This window comes from Takifugu flavidus, chromosome 10 (assembly GCF_003711565.1).
Source record: "Takifugu flavidus isolate HTHZ2018 chromosome 10, ASM371156v2, whole genome shotgun sequence".
NCBI lineage: Eukaryota > Metazoa > Chordata > Actinopteri > Tetraodontiformes > Tetraodontidae > Takifugu > Takifugu flavidus.
The window spans coordinates 13,584,425-13,601,184 of record NC_079529.1 but is presented as its reverse complement, the minus strand read 5'-3'; the positions used below and the strand labels follow the sequence as shown (position 1 = coordinate 13,601,184).

At 43.4% G+C, this 16,760-nt stretch overlaps 1 protein-coding gene across 13 annotated transcripts in view; it reads left to right on the top strand.

The window, feature by feature from the left end:
• The window catches only part of syngap1b (synaptic Ras GTPase activating protein 1b), a 63,903-nt gene that overhangs the window by 7,135 nt on the left and 40,008 nt on the right, over positions 1 to 16,760 (top strand). For 10 of the 13 annotated variants that reach the window (XM_057044480.1, XM_057044477.1, XM_057044473.1 and 7 more), the window contains exons 2-3: positions 8,336 to 8,604; positions 12,928 to 13,033. In XM_057044480.1, coding sequence (XP_056900460.1) covers positions 8,336 to 8,604; positions 12,928 to 13,033 — 375 coding nt within the window. Of the gene's footprint in view, positions 1 to 3,763; positions 3,979 to 8,335; positions 8,605 to 12,927; positions 13,034 to 16,760 lie in introns of all 13 variants that reach the window. The other 3 variants (XM_057044483.1, XM_057044482.1, XM_057044481.1) reach the window with 3 other exon arrangements.

Genomic DNA, 16,760 nt, shown 5'->3' with positions numbered 1-16,760 from the left:
ACCCCAATGAACTATGATCTGTGCCCCCGAAGCCTCGGCCTATTACAATGTAGCTAAGATGATGCTAAAGTTTAGATGACCCTGTTCTAACTTTGAGCATTGGTTTAGCCAGAAAAAGGACTGTGGGTATAAAATGACTGACTTTTTCTGGGTGAGAAATTTTAAAGCTAACACAAGGAGCAGAGAGGACAGTCCCATACAGGACAGGGAGCTGGTTCTACAGCAGTGAGGCCCGATAGCTAAAATCTTGGCCACCCATCTTAATTCTGAAGGGTCTAGGAAACACAAGTAGGTCCGAGTACAGAACTCTGTGGAATTCCATGATCAACCCTATGGTATGAAGAGGAACCATCTTGAACATGGTCCAAAAGGAATCAATCTGATATATTGTATCTGAACCAGAATATTGCTCTGCAGGTGGTTGAATAATCGGCTAACCAGAGCTTTCTCAAGCATTTTGAAGGTGAAGGGAAGGTTGGCTATATCCCTATAATTTGCTAACCTGTGGCACAGCTCCAGTGCGGAGGTGCTCACTCAATGAGCCATGCCTCCACAGCCATGAATATACACTTCTTACACCTATCGCTGTCAGTAAGGATGCTGAGGAATAAATAATCATAGCAGAGTGTGACTGAGAAGCCATGCTAATGCCAGTGTTAACCAATGCTAATGTTATGTGATTGGTAAAAGTGATGACATGATTAACCAATGAAAGCAATACAAATGCCATTGTTGCTTAAATGTAGGCAAGTCAAATCAAATCAAATCAAATCAAATCAATCTTTATTTATATAGCGTCTTTTACAATCAAAATTGTTTCAACGCTCTTTCCAGAATCCCAGGGCCTGACCCCAGACAAGCAACAGTGGCAAGGAAAAACTCCCCTTTAACAGGAAGAAACCTTGAGCAGGACCAGGCTCATGTAGGGGGACCCTCCTGCTGATGGGGGGACGGTAGAGAGAGTGGAGAAGGGGGAAGGACAGGTAGAGGAGAGGAGAGGAGAGGAGAGGAGAGGAGAGGAGAGGGAGAAGGAGAGGAGAGGAGAGGAGAGGAGAGGAGAGGAAAGAAGGAGAGGGAGAGGAGAGGAGGAGAGGAGAGAGAGAGAGAGGGAGAGGAGAAGGAGAGGAGGGGGAGAGGAGAGGCACAGAGCACAGAAACACAGACAAAAATACACTATACAACGGGTCAGAGGGGCTGGAGGTCATCATGCAAGTCAAGAACCAAAAGTAGCCAAATACCACTTATTAGATGTAGACACTCCACAACAAAGTCTACAAACAGGAAGGAAGCTACTTCTGGGCATGGGTTTCTCAGAACGTGCCACATTAATATATTTACTTCAGTCCTCATTGTAACGGCAGGGTTGCTGGTTCAAATGCCGGTTTGGTTCATGTTTTGCCCACTGCTCCTGAGCCTGGCTTGTCCAAATGCAAATATTTTGGATTCTTCTTCTTTCTAGGATGGTTTTTTTCTCTCTATTTCTTCCATCAGCCGATTGTCAGATGCTGCTGAGGCTCTTAAAGTGAGTTAAGAGTGCAAAGTTTTAAGTTGGAGAACCTCAGTTAATACGGCAATGACACAATTCCTATCTTTGGATTCAGGACGAAAGGCTATAATTGTTCATCATCTTAGGGACAGCGTGACGTACAAGGCTTTGACTCAGCACGGTGACAGCTTAAGACACACAAGCAGACAAGGATCAGCTACACTGACACATTTACAAGTTACTGAGGTCTACATTTAGTTTTAATACATTTACATATCTATCTGTCTATCTGTCTGTCAGGTGAAGTAAATAACACTGACATTTCCTTCGGGAACCTGAGAAAAATTAGGTAACAAATGTTTTGTCCAATTTGGTCTCAAATCTGATGTGTTAGAAGCGGGAAAAAGACCAGCTGAGGTTTAACAGGAGACTGCTGCCCGATGCAAAGGAAAAATGGTTAAGGAACAAACAGTATTTCCTTTTGAATGATCTATGCCTATTCTCTCCTACCTGTCCTCCCACCTTCTCTTCCTCCCTGGCCCAGTCAACAGGAGGATCCTCCCCCATATGAGTCCGGTGCTGCTCAGGGTTTCTTCCTGTTAAAGAGGAGTTTTTCCTTTCCACCGTTGCTTGTTGGGATTCTGGAATTAATTGTAACGCTCTATGGATCAAGACTTCAGATGAAGTTCTTGACTTGGTCTCCAATTTCACCAGGTTTGAATCCAGTTGCACATCTGTGGGCTTTGCTCATTTTAATGCTGCTGTGTGTCATGCTATGCATCCCTGGAAAACTCTTGTTTCTCCTCCACAACGTTATCACATCCAAATATGATCACTTCCTTTGTATCAGCAACCAAACAGGGAAGAATAACGGATCCAAGCCTTAACATCAAAGCTCATTGGCTGCTGTCAAATTCCAACCATGTGGATCATGTGACCCACTCTGTCCTTGTTTCACTTTTGAACAAAGTGCTGCTAAAACTTTTAAATGTCTCATTTTTCTCTTCTGATTTGCTCCTGGTAAATGCTGGATTTCAGTTTTTTTTTAAAATAAAATAATATGACCATTTCTCAAAATGAGGTTTTTCAATGGCCCCCAATGACACAATAACTTTAAATCTGGCTGATTTCAGAGTTTAGTGTCAACATCATAACGATACGATCACAGATAGATAAAATGCAAGAGACATTTGCAGCACGACGTGCCCTGAGGGCGATGAGTAGTCAGTCACCTGCCAGAAGCAGAAGAGGCAACCCATTAAACAGAGGCCACCCAGGACACATGACAATGGCGCAAAATGCTGATTAACATTTCAAAGGCTGCACTCAAGCCAGGCAGAATTAAAAGAGAACTTTAAACAAACAATAAATGGGTAAGCCTGCTGCGTCACTGCTGCGTAGTTCTCTAAAACCTCCACAAAAGTCTCACAGGTCATTTTGACGCAAACATCTCTTTTCGTTCCAACTTCCTGCCTTCTCTTTCTAAAACTTGAGCTAAACCAATCAACCAGAGTTAGGGTTAGGGAGGTGTGGGAGATGTTTTAACTGGCAACTAACATTGTAACATCTCTCTGAGAGACTTTTAATCAAATCCTCTAGGTGGTGACTGAAATATTGTACAGAAAATCATTTTATATGAATATGTTTTTAACTTTTTAACATGTCCTCTTAGAAAAATCCTATCTCAAATGCGACCGTATGGAATAACTGCTATAAAGGGCATTATTGAAAGAGAGTTCTTCATCAGCAGCCAAATATCTGTGACCATTTCCCAGGATTGTGTTGCAGAGGTTGGATTAGTGTGGACATGCTCAGCACCAACTGGAGAGACAGAACCAGTGACAGTGAGAGGTACAAGTTAGTATTTCATGGATAGCTGGGTTGCTATGGGAACAAGATGTGGGCTCCCTATTCCTCAAAATGTGTTCTCCTTCTTTCCTTCATTCCTTCCCTCCTTTTACTCTCTCCGTCTCATCACTTAATTTCCATTTCTGCTGCTTTACAGCATTTAGAGCGTCTATCTCCTTTTCTCTTTCGCTGATCGCATCCCACCATGTCATCCCTCTATCTCTCGCTCCCTCTCTCTCTCTCTCTCTCTTTACTGCTGCTGTCATACCCGCCTACCCATCTCCTCTCTTTCTGTTCTTTCCCTTCTTCTCCAAAGCCTCTGTGTTCCTCTCCTGTGTACCCATCCAGCCATCCTTTCCTGTCTCTGATCCCTCTGTCTCTATAACATTCACTTTTATTCTATTCTTTTCTCGGTTGTCATGGCAATAGGCTGGGGGCGTGAGAGAGCAAGTGTGAGCAAGCAAGCGGGAGTGGGTGTTTCGGAAGTGACATCTCTTGGGCTCTAACCTTGTTTCCTGTGTGGTGGAGTGGGGGCGGATTCAAGGCGCTAGCAGCGCAGCAACAGTGACACCATGTGGACTCTTTGGGTGAGCAATGGGGAACCTGGGACGCGCCATGTGAGGGCTGGGTGATTGATCTTATAGGTGAGAATACTATTTCCATCTCTGCCTCACACACAGACACACACATTTACAACCTTGCACACTTACACACATTTTGAACCCACAATCCCCCTTTCCCTGTCCATCGTCCCACATGGGGGGTGGAAACAACACCTGCTTCATGTGCACATATCATGTAAGGTACTGATCCATGAAACATTCACGCAATTATCACGTGATTACTTTAAATACATCTTGGTTTAAGTGAAAGTTATTTTGATCAAGAAGTTAAACGCCTTATCCCGGGCGGCCTTTGATCGTTCCCAGTTACCTTCTGAAGATTGGTGGACCCGGCAAAAATTGGCACGGCCCAGCACAAATGGTTGTTTTTAGGATTCTAAATAAATATAGAAATAAATATTTGCTCGATTACGCCGCACCTGGGACACTTGGACTTGTAGCAGAAGTTGAAGAGAGAGCTGTCACCATGAATGCTTGACAACTCAGACAAGACGAGACGGAGCAAAGGGATTAAAGGCTTTTAAAAACTACGATCTTCACATCTAGTCTAAAATATACTTAGAGAAAATGAGGATGTGGGTTGAATGTGTGGCAGGAGAGACATTCTGACCTATACTGTATTACAGTAATCAAACTGGGAAATAAAAGAAGAAGATGTCAATTGATCTTCGTGGCAGAGGGAGGCTCTTGAGTTGGATCTTATCAAACACAACGTCTACACTTGAAACAGAAAATTGTACAAAGTTGGCACTTTAGATGCCCACACAGTCAGGACTGCAGTCTGCTGTATGGTCCAACCAAACCAACCCGATCTGTTGGATCTTGACATCAACAGATCACATCAAATCATTGAAACCCTTCAGCAGAACCACCGGCGGTGTGTTCAGAAACCAGATTGGAATCTATTTTTAAATTGACTATATGTTTGCAACAATGGCTATTTGGAAACAGGACTAACAACAGATCAAACCAAAGGGAGAAGATGAGACTTTTTTAAAGAAGGGGCACGTTTGAAGAAGGCTGGAACAGACCCTGGACTGGGGCAGTTATTATCAGCAGTTACCCCTGGCACATGATGACAACACCCAGTGATTTAAATGTTATACAGTGTAAAAAAGTGGAGTACCTTTCACGTTTACTTGTGGCCATGTTCTTGTTAACATTATGCTTTGGAGGCTGCGTTAAGCGTGGTGTGAAGGATCTGGTATACATCAGGATAAGGACTGTGAGGCTGTTAATTCCTTTGCACTAGCCTAGCCAAAGCTAACATGCATCAAGAATAAAAATCTCTCCTTAGCAGTAGGAGGTGTCACCAAATTTGACTGATATGCTCATTCAGCAGGGCCTTCTGAACTTTCTGGCACTCGAATCCCCTGAGACAGCACTGACACCAGCCCACTGAACTGCAGCTACATTATAGCGCTCTGACTCACAGCTGCTGGGTGCAGTCATGCACTTATTCCCAATGTTAAATCATATCTGGACAGATTTATTCGCCGTTCTGTTTCCTTATTTCACAGTCGTCTTTTAAAAGCAGTGAGCGATACTGGTGCAGCAGAGGTCACAGTCATGAAGAAGACATTGAGAAGCTTTCCTGAAGGCACTATGGTTCACCATATTTGCCTCAGTGCATTATCTGACAAGCTTTATTTTTAACCTTATTGCAAAGCTCAGCGATGTGTAATATTCAACCCGAGGCTCATCAGGTTAGCTAGAGCAACAACATTGTCTAATACTGATCAGACATCTACCTGCAGGACTCTCCTTATTGTAAGCTGCAAAAATCAGTCGTGAACAGAGCGATGGAGAAGGCAGACGAGGGGTCAAAAAAATATGTTTTAGTAAGAAGGACCAAAAAAAACCTGCCAAATCTTTCTCCAGTTTATGCAAAAGGTCAGACCACAGAGCTGGTCTGCTCATTGAGATTCTGTCCAGAGCTGAGGCCATTTGAAGAGATGTAGATGAAGGCCTCAGGTTGTGCAGGCTCCATATGCTGCCCCCAAGTGACTGTCTCATCCTCATGGCTTTACACTGCATTTCTAAAGCCAAGTCAAAGAGCTCATTCTGTATTAGAAGCAAGGGGGAATATACACTTTAATAGTCGCAGTATGTTACATTCCTGCAATAGGAAGGTCTGACCCATCCACCAGAAGAACGTTGTGTAAAAATATTATTATTATTGTTGCTGTTGCTATCACGGCTACTCCAAAGTATTTTATTATTATTGTTGGGAATAACTCTTTACAATTGAGCCCAACTGGTACTGCATAAATATAAATAGATACACAGCTGCATAAAGTACCCAATAAATAGGAGTAGTCAAAAAAATCTCAATAAACCTGCAGGTCCAGCAAATGTGCAAACTGGAACTTATCTAAGTAAGTAAACTGTGCAGAATTGTCCCTATAAATTATTAATTAGGTCTAGTTCTCCACTGCCCCACCACCTCCTCCAGGGAGACCATCTGACAGCCAGCAGCAGGCCCAGCTTTCCTGAGCAGTTTATTCAGTCTGCTGGCGCCCTTCACTTTGATGGCTGAGCCCAGCACACCGTAGAAGATGGTTCTCTTCACAACTGTAGAACATCTGGAGCATCTGTTTGCATAGACTGAGGGACCTGAACCTCTTGTGGAAGTAGAGCCAGCTCAGGGCCTTCTTGTACACAGCCTCTTTGCTTGTGGACCACTCTAGCATGTAGGTCTGGACAATTTCCACATCAGCCCCACAGTCCACATCAGGTGACAGGAGGAATCCACCACCATCTCCTTCATCTTCATTACGTTTAGGTGGAGATGGTTCTCACCACACCGTAGCACAGGTCTCTCCACTAGGAGCCTGTATTCATCCTCCTGACTGTTCTCCACACACCCATATGTGGTCGGGTCATCTGAGAACTTGTGCAGGTGTCTCAACTCAGTGCTGGTTTGGGGGCGGCTGGTGTTGCAGCTTCGACGTTCAAACACGTGCTCCCCAGCTTCAGCAGTCTGGGCCAGATGGTGCTAAAGGCGCTGAAATAACGGACAGCTTCCTGCTGTGCTGTTGATGAGTGGCTTGGACAGAGGAGCACTGCCACATGTCATCTCCTTTCCTGCAAAATGAGCCAGCGATGCAGTAACATTTAGATGAGATGTCACGTGACATGGGGGGGGGGGGGGGGGGGGGGGCTGGAGTCAACTGTGTGAAAAGACGAAACAAAGAAGACGAAACAAAGAAAAACTCAACATAATAGCAACAGTTGCATCAAAAAGAGCTCTGTGTCTCAGTGGCAGCACATTTATAAGACTTTAGATGACTGACGTGTTCAAGAGATCACAATATAAGACGCTCGGTAGGTAAGATTTCATCAGAAGGAGGATTATTCAATGCAAAAGAGAACTTTGGAAAGAAATGATCACAAAGCAAAATGTCAGGAATTTCCGTGTTTAAAGGGAAAACTCTTTGAATGTGTGAGCTGAGAAGGTAATTCAGCAGCAGACTTTTTAAGAAAATACACATTTTCCGCTTTCCTTTAATTCTGTGTTCACGTTTTATGCTGAGGGTTCACCTCCAGCTCTCAGGTTCCTCCAGGTTGTCACAGCCCCTTTTTGGCTCCCAGCAGTTTCACCAGGACACCATGAGACTGGCTGATGCACAGCTGGACTGGTCTTAGAGAGGAGGGGTCCTGCAGGGGCCCTGTTGGGGCCCTGTAATATTGCCTCAGGCTACTGCTGCCCGACCATTATAATACCATTTTGGACATAATTAGAATTACATGTCTTTTTCAATCCTTCACAGAAAATGATCTTGAATATTGTGATGCTTTTTTATGAATTATCTATTATTCTTCTGTGGCCCGCTGCTTATTTCTGGATTTGATTGCATTTTCTATTATTGCTCAGAGCTTATTATTGTGAAAGATACATATTGGGATAATGTCTGTTATGATTTTCTTTGTTATTGATTTTCCTGTGTTTTCTCCTATTATTATTATCTTTAAATAAAAATGCAATTCAGGACACTTTCTCGTCAGAATAGGGGAATTTGTTCTGGACTCATGGAGCAGCAGCCATAACTATACACCAAAATAGTAAATTTAAAAAATATCCATGAAATATTGTACTCTCTAGCAGAGAAGGTAAACAGACACCACACATAATTGTATTCAACACTTCCCATGATGCCACCCATTAAAAATCCTATTGTGCACTTTAATTATTATTAGCTACTCTGTCATAATCCTGCCCATTACCATTGAAAATACGATGTTGTGACTTTGTTTTTACCATCTTGACAATGATGCAAAGCCCTTTCAGCGATGTTCCTAACTTACAGTACCTGCTCTTCCCTCCTCTGCTACTTCTCCTCCTCTGTCCCTGAACCTCATTCTTCTCTCCTACCAGATGCAAGGTGTGCTATTCCTTCCTCCTATCATCATCACCACCATCACCGCTCCCAGCTGCACTCCGTCCAAGCTACCTCTTTCGCATGTAAACATCCCTCCGTCAACTCTTCCATCTATGACCGTTCCTCCTGCGACCGTCCCGCCGACAACTGGTCCTTTCACAAGCCTCCGATCCACGACCGCTCCTCCCATGACCGTCTCGAGCACTGGAACCCTAATCTTCGTGTGAACTCTGAAAATCCAAGCTTCATGTTGGACCAGGAGGAGGTATTGTACTCCACACAGCACAGCAGGATACATGAAAGCTGATGCTGATTCAGTAAACAAATTTGATAAAAATGCTGTTTTTTTATACACAGAAAAAGAGTTTTAAAAGGACTTTTATAGGAGCAAAGGCTTCCTTCTCCTGCACCAAAATAGGATAAGGTTTCTTTACTAGGTCTGCAACATGATGTTTTGGCTAAAATTTGAGCAGAACTTTTGGTGTATTGAAAAATAGTTCATTGTCCAGGTTGAAGCACTGCCAGATTCCATCTGTTTCGTTCTCATCCTTCCTGATGAGTGGTGTTGCAAAGAACACTGGATCCCTCCTCTGTGCCCTGAAATATCAGTGCATAGCTCTCGTAACAAGGCCAAAGAAAACATTACCTTTGACAGTAAACTGCGATAATTCTGGAATAGTTCCTTATGTTGAGGTCTTCCTCTTTATGACTCCTTACTCATCCAATGTCCCCTACTGCTGACATGTTTGTCCCTTTCCTCCTGGAGCTGTGTGTGTACATGTTGCATGATATTCTTCTTGGTCCTGTGCTGCCTTGGATCTTGTTTGCGTCACCAAATCTTGGATTCCTTTCAGGTTCATTTAGGTCAGCAGTTTAAGCTAGCTCCAGCACTCTGATTACAGTCTTGACATGCCAAACTTTGCCAGTGGTCTTGTCTGAAACCTAGACAATGTTTTGGATGTTTCTGCTGGCTTCCCTCCACATCTCTTGAAGATGATTGCGTGCAAAAGCAGAGCTGGCTTCTGCTATATTCCAAGGCAGCTAGTCAGGGATATCTGTCCTCTTGTGTAGCCTCTACAATCTGCCACCCCCACCCTCCATCACCACCTCCTTTTACAATACCTATTGTCTAATTTCAGTGACATTGACATGAGAGAATCTCTTATTCAGAACAGATGATAAGCCAACATTACATCTCATTGATTAACTAAAAATAAAGCTAAAAAAGATGTATCCCCTCCTTATATCTATATATGTATTTACATATATATATATATATATATATAGCTGTTGCTGCCACTGTGTATGTAGAGGTGATGTGTTTGTTTATGACCCTGAAGGCTTTCAGGTAGGTGTAATGTGGGCGTTGGATGGATTCATTATGTAATAAATGTAAGTATTTTGTTTCCAGTCTGGGTTAATGTGGATAAAAGACTTGAACTGATTCACAACTCAAAGTGAAGGCAGCCATTTGTCTCCACTGAAATCCATGGCAACAGCTGAGATTCTGGACTGAGAGATTGTTACTTTAACCCTACTGAAAATCACTGCTGTTCCTTCCATTGCTATCCAGAGAGAGGACCTCTGGTGTGAGTTTTGCTCCTCCTCCACATTCCACACTTGTATTTTTGGTCATGTCGATTTATACAGGGTTTGTTTGGTTTTTGTCTTGTTTTTTTTTTCTTTTTTTAAAAAAAGGGGAGAGCAACAATAATATAAAAACTCTCTTTACAGATACTTAAACAGTGGGCTGAGTGAAATCTTGCCTAAAAAGCCAGTAATTCACAACTATAATCCTGGCCCTAAAGGGTTTTTCTCCCCTGAGCACATGTGACATATATAAGAGCCTGAGCATGCTGTGGAAATGTTCCTGCATCAACCTCCACCATTGTGGGGGTTCTGGGGTGTGAGGAGGCATTATTGGAGGGCATCACAGACATATTTACCTGCTAGCTAGAGAAACTATGACTGCAGTTGGGAACCAAGATGACAGCCAAATGCGCAGACGTCACGCTGATGCAATGGGCCTTGGAATCCTTCTGAGGCATGACAATTCCTGGCCTCACAGGGTTGGAGACTTCCAGCAGTTCTTGAAAGACAAAGTCATAAATGCCATTGAATGTCCTGCCCATGTCTCAGACACTGTTCTTGCATCCATCACTGCATGTTAGCAATCAGGCCTTGGATGAGCCTGCAATGTTAAGATTTTACCCTTACTTTTGAGTATGAATCTGAATTCAGCCCTTAACAGGTTTATGATTTTGGTTTACAACATTCAACCTTGTGTTATTTTGTTCTCAATTACACAATATAGTGAATGACGATTTTCCAGTGCAATATTTCACTCATTGGGATTAATGTGCATTCCCATTGTTTTGAGCAGTGTATAATATATTTAATTATTGTCAATGCCATTAAAACTTCATAGTTGGATCGGAAGACATCAGAAATCAGACATGCATGTGTGTAATATTCACAGATGTTGATGTTGCCATGTGACGCCAACTCCTACATCATCCTTTTATGTAACACATACAGCAGTCTTGGTTTTGAAAGGACAGACGTCCTGAAGGGGGACACTGACAAAGCTGCTATCATATCTGTCATTTATGTAAGTCAACATTTTTCAAAACCCGGGATGTAGAGATTCCTGGCATGGGTACTTTTCCACATACCTGCATCTGCTCCACTTCATCTGCCGCCGGCTGCCATTTGCATAAAATAAGGTGACCACCTTCACCTGTGCCCCTCAGCCCACTTACACTGTCTAAACACATTGCTAGTTCCTTCATCACAACATGCCGGACTTTGCAGAATTTGAATGACTTTTCTGTTGCTAACTCTTCCTGTCTTGGACCTCCCTGAAAGATACTTACTCTGGAAATCCTTCAGCCTTTCGGACTTGGAGCTCTTTCTCTGCCTGCCATCTGTTTCATGAAGACACCCAAGCCTGACACTCCTTCCAAGTTTTCTCTGATGAACTCTGTTGGGTATTTGGCACCAGGCCCCTGGGTGCCAAAGCCAGATATAAGATGTTGGACCTGAATTGGAAAGTTTAGTCCATTGCAGGCAACACCATAGCCCACAAGACTGGTTTCAGTTAGGTCTCTATGCATCTCTGTGGGTAGCTGAGTGCATAAATGTTCATTGCTGGCTTATTAATCATAAACCTATCTGAAAGCAATCACTGAGTAAAGGTCTAAAGTCATTTACAGAGTCACCTGCACAGCCCAGCCCATCTGTAGCATTCCAACACCTGAACCTGAAAACTTAAATCCATGTATTTGGGACTCACGCTCCTGACACTGGAGGAGGGGCAACTGATTGGTACAGGCAGGCCAAGCAAAAGGGGGCTTTGATGGTTGCTGAGCCAAAAAGTCAACTATGGGAGGAGTTTGGTTAGGTCATTGGGAATGGCTTCTGGATAATGTCCACTAAATTCTAGTCCACAATGGAGGAGGGGGGAGTGGTGCACCATCAGTACTGCGTATGCGAAGGCATTGCTGACCTCAAATAGGGACTAGGTTCATGGAAGACCTCCTCAATCCCACCTACATATCTTCCAAAGTGGAGGCAGAGTCTGGGGACTCTGAGATGCTGGATGTCTGAGACATTACATGCACATCCGGAGCCAATTTTTTAGTTTTTTTTTTAATGGCTGTTGAACGGTGGGCCTTCAACGACATCCTGGTGAGAGAATGGGAGGTTGCCCAATGAGTCTACATCACCTTTTTGAAAAAACATGGAGAAAGTGTTCAACCGTGTCTTTTGGAGATTTCTGCGGCAGGTTTCCAGAAGTATGGGGTACCGGAGTCCCTTATAAAAGCCAGTTTAGTCCCTGTACAACCAGTGTCACAGCCTGACTCTGTCGGGGCTGCACATAGTCAATGATTCTGGTCTTAACAACCTGAATTGCAACATGGTCAATGGCAACGCAAAATCCCTTGAGCTGGCTTTTGGTTTTATCTGTCCTTTCTCCAATACCAGTAGCACCAGACTTCAGGTGGTGGTTAAGCATCAACTTCTCAGGAGACAGGTCAGTCTAGCAGAAGAGGTGAAGGGGCACAGGGCAACAACCCAACTGTTTGTGACTACTGGGATGCTTTGAATGTAAATCTTCCCGCCTCAGTTGTCAGGAATTCTCTCCAAAAGGGTTGCATGATGGCCCACTTAGTCTCTCAGTGGTGCTAAATTAAATTCAGAAGAAGTTGGTTTATCCCAATCATACCGTTACCCAATGATAAGCTCAGTCAAGGGAGGAGGGAAAGGATCTGCCTAAAGGGTCAAAACTCCCTGCTTAAAATCCCAGCAGCTCAACTACCATACACAATGACTGGCATAAGAAATTACTCTCTGTGTGCACTTAAAATGATTTCCCCTTAACTACTTTAGAACCGCTAGGCCTTTTGGATTAGAGGTCTTTTATATTAGACAGGTACAACAGCATAAAATAATTCCAGTGACCTTCAACGTAAAGCATCCTGATGGTTTTGGTCTTATGCATGTAGAGAAGGAATCACACCTGCACAACATGTCAGTGTAAGATCTAAAGTTTTTTTGCTAACTCTTGTGTTCTCCGTCCTTTCAGGTACACCCTTTACTGATGCGCGAACGGCGCTCAGAGTCCCACAGGAACAAGCTGCTGCGTCGGACAGTCAGCGTTCCTGTTGAGGGACGACACCATCCAGAGATGGGTGAGCAAAACAACCATGTTGTAGTTACACAGCTTCAACAGCGTCCAACTGCAAGTTTCCCACTTCACTTGTTTTTTCAAACTGACACATGGTTTAATATACCTTATATACTATATGGAATTGTTTTAAATATATACTTTTAAAGATACATTTTCCACGTATTTGCCACTGTCACACTGCTTTATTTAAGTTTATTTAAGATATTAGCAAAACTTTTTTCAAAAAGCATTTTTCAAAAACAAACACTATTTTGTGGTTTATTTCTTACCCTCCAAATTCTTCCTGTCATTTAACCTTCCATCTCTCCATCTAATCTTGGTTATTTTGGGGGCATCCCTTGTGTTACCCTTTCAACAGTTATGCTGATTCCTCTGAATACACTTTTTCCACTTGACCTTCGAACAGTCGAGCCCTGACACATCAGATTTTGTCATGCCCTAGCATAAAAAAGCCTGTTCATATTCTTGAAGTGTAAGTCCAGTGCAAACAGCCATATATTTTAATGGGCTCCCTGCAGGGCTAAATGCACCGATACCTATGTATTACTGTAGTCTAAATGCAAATAAACCCACATGAAAAAAATGACATGAAGAAGAAACACAAGAACTAAAAAAAACCCCCACAAGATCCAATAAAACAACTGTATTATTTGACCTCAAGCCAAGAGGTCCATTCTAAATGTCAGCTTTAAAAATAATAAAAATACATTTAGAAAATGCAAATTACTGTTACACCTCAACAAGGCTTTGATCTATTTTCTTTAAACCCAAAGCATTACCACACGATGTCATTATGTAAATCATCAAAAACACTACAATATGGGGCACATTAATAAATCACTTTTTTATTACGTAATTTGATTTAATAATGCATCAAACAAAAATATAAACACTGATAAAAGGAATATGCACCATCAATCACTGACAGCAGCTTCACGTTATATCAGCAGCTGACCATTTGAATCTGCTATATTTTGACTTTACTCTCTATCTTAAAGCAGGAAGGATTAAAAAATAAAAGTGTGTCCTTATAAACTAGAAGGTTCTAATCTTGTCGAGAGAGATAGACTCGACCTTTAGACCACTTTACTCTCTCAAAATTTGAATCAATCTCATCTGCTAAGATATTTTATAAAAGCATGTATAAAACTGAGTGTAGTGTCTCGTAGAGACAGGAGCATTTAATTAAACACCAAAGGTCTTCAGGGCTTATGAAGCTGCATGCCTAGATCTCCAGTGAAGGGTTCTGGATCAGGAGCACGGAATTCCTCCTGAGGACTGGGAACTGTGGAAGAGGTGGTGGCTCATGTGGACTGGAGGGAGCCTAGATTAAACAGCTGAGAGATCCATTTCATCATGGATTGATTACTTCCTGAGAGGGCTCAAAAGAGCTGTTCGTGTTCCCTGAGTCAGCTGAGCTGATATTTAATGTATTCAATAAGATTTGACCAGACTCAAAGACTATTCTCATTAAATGTTTATTCAAGCAGGGGTGCAAGATTCAGCCAGGTCTGGGGGGGTCAGGCAGCAGGACGGCGACGGGGGCAAAGAGCCTGGAGCACACTTGTTTGGAATAACTACCACCTATCTTTTTATCACTTTGGGGAATCCAGCAAAGGCTGGAGAGAAGGACCAGTGTTTAAAGCTGCAGGTTTTTAATTGGCTGATGACGAACAGATGAACTGCAGAGGGACCCGCAGGTGACAGGAAGATCTCAGCTGAAACCGATGATTCAAAGACCAGAGGGGGAACTGGGCTACAAAAACTCTGAATGACAACTTTTATAAAAGGCTGGGCTAATCGGTTAAAATCGTAGTGAGTAAAAATAATAACAATCCTGTCCGTAGATCGTTAGTTTGGTTGTGTGGTCATTGATGCAGATCTGTAATCACATGGCAGAAACTCACTGCTTTTAATCATTTAGACATGGCCAAGATGACCAGCGGAGCAACATTAGAATGTTGGTTAACGGTGATAGAAATGATGTTCTTGTTGTTGATTCCAGACTCAGTGTTGAATCAGATTAATTATTAGGCTGAGTTTCCTGGTCATTTCTACCTCTGGTTAGGAGCCCACAGGTGACACGTCAGAGCTACATTAGGTAAAGACACAAAACTGAACCCCCCATGCTTCCCCCCAGCTGCTTTTCTATATAGTAGTGGGCACACTTAACATACACCATGTACTTTGCTGTCCACCACCTTACAAGTGGCAATCATGGTGAAATTACAGCTTTATTTTTCAAAATGAAGCAAACATGAAAACACCGTCTTTCGGTCATTACCCAAAGCTTATGACCATAGGTGAGGGTAGGAACGAAGATCGACCGGTAAATCGAGAGCTTCGCCTTTCGGCTCAGCTCTCTCTTCACCACTACGGACCGGTGCAGAGTCCACATTACTGTGGACGCCGCACCGATCCGCCTGTCGATCTCCCGCTCCATTCTTCCCTCACTCGTGAACAAGACCCCGAGGTACTTGAACTCCTCCACTTGGGGCAGGATCTCCTCCTTGACCCGGAGAAGGCACTCCACCTTTTTCCGGTTGAGAACCATGGCCTCGGATTTGGAGGTGCTGATTTTCATCCCAGCCGCTTCACATGCGGCGGTGAACCGATCCAGTGATAGTTGGAGGTCACGGGCCTCCTCCACGGGTCAACAGGACCACATCATCCGCAAAAAGCAGAGACCCGATCCTGAGGTCACCAAACCGGACCCCCTCAACACCATGACTGCACCTAGAAATTCTGTCCATAAAAATTATGAACAGAATCGGTGACAAAGGGCAGCCCTGGCGGAGACCAACCCTCACCGGAAACGAGTTCGACTTAATGCCAGCAATTCTGACCAAACTCTGGCACCGATCGTACAGGGAGCGGACGGCCCGTATCAGCGGGCCCGACACCCCATACTCTCGGAGAACCCCCCACAGGACCCCCCGAGGGACACGGTCGAATGCCTTCTCCAAGTCCACAAAACACATGTGGACTGGTTGGGCAAACTCCCATGCACCCTCGAGGACCCTGCTGAGGGTGTAGAGCTGGTCCACTGTTCCACGCCCAGGACGAAAACCACATTGCTCCTCCTGAATCCGAGGTTCGACTATCCGGCGGACCCTCCTCTCCAGTACCCCTGAATAGACCTTACCAGGGAGGCTGAGGAGTGTGATCCCCCTATAGTTGGAACACACCCTCCGGTCCCCCTTCTTAAAAAGAGGGACTACCACCATGAAAACAATTGAAAAGAATCATTTTTTGATGCCACAAGATATTAATGCTGCACCATTTACTAATACAAAAAGTTAAAAAGCAATTATTTATAGGTGAAGTTCACTTCAGCTTTAACGCATTTAACAATATGATCTTTTTTCCTGGGATTTCTACCAAACAACCGTGGTCTGGGATAAGCATTTTTAAACAACAAACACCACTGAGAAAAAAGTGAACTGTCTTGTTTGGCACAAGGGCCTGACAACTGTCCAGAATGTGTGTTAGCTTTCTCTGTGCCATGGAACTCCTTAGCTATGTTTGGAGCTGTCAAAGGGTAAAAAACATCCTCTCGGTGGAAGCAACAAACATAAGCAGGCACAAAGTTAGATTCCTCATTTCTCAAGAGCTTCTTTGTTTGTAGATGCAGTCAGCCAAAAAATGAAATATCAGTGAGTGTTTTGAGTGTGTTTTCTTTTGTGAGATCACACAGAAATGTGACATTTATATGCAGGCTACTTGGA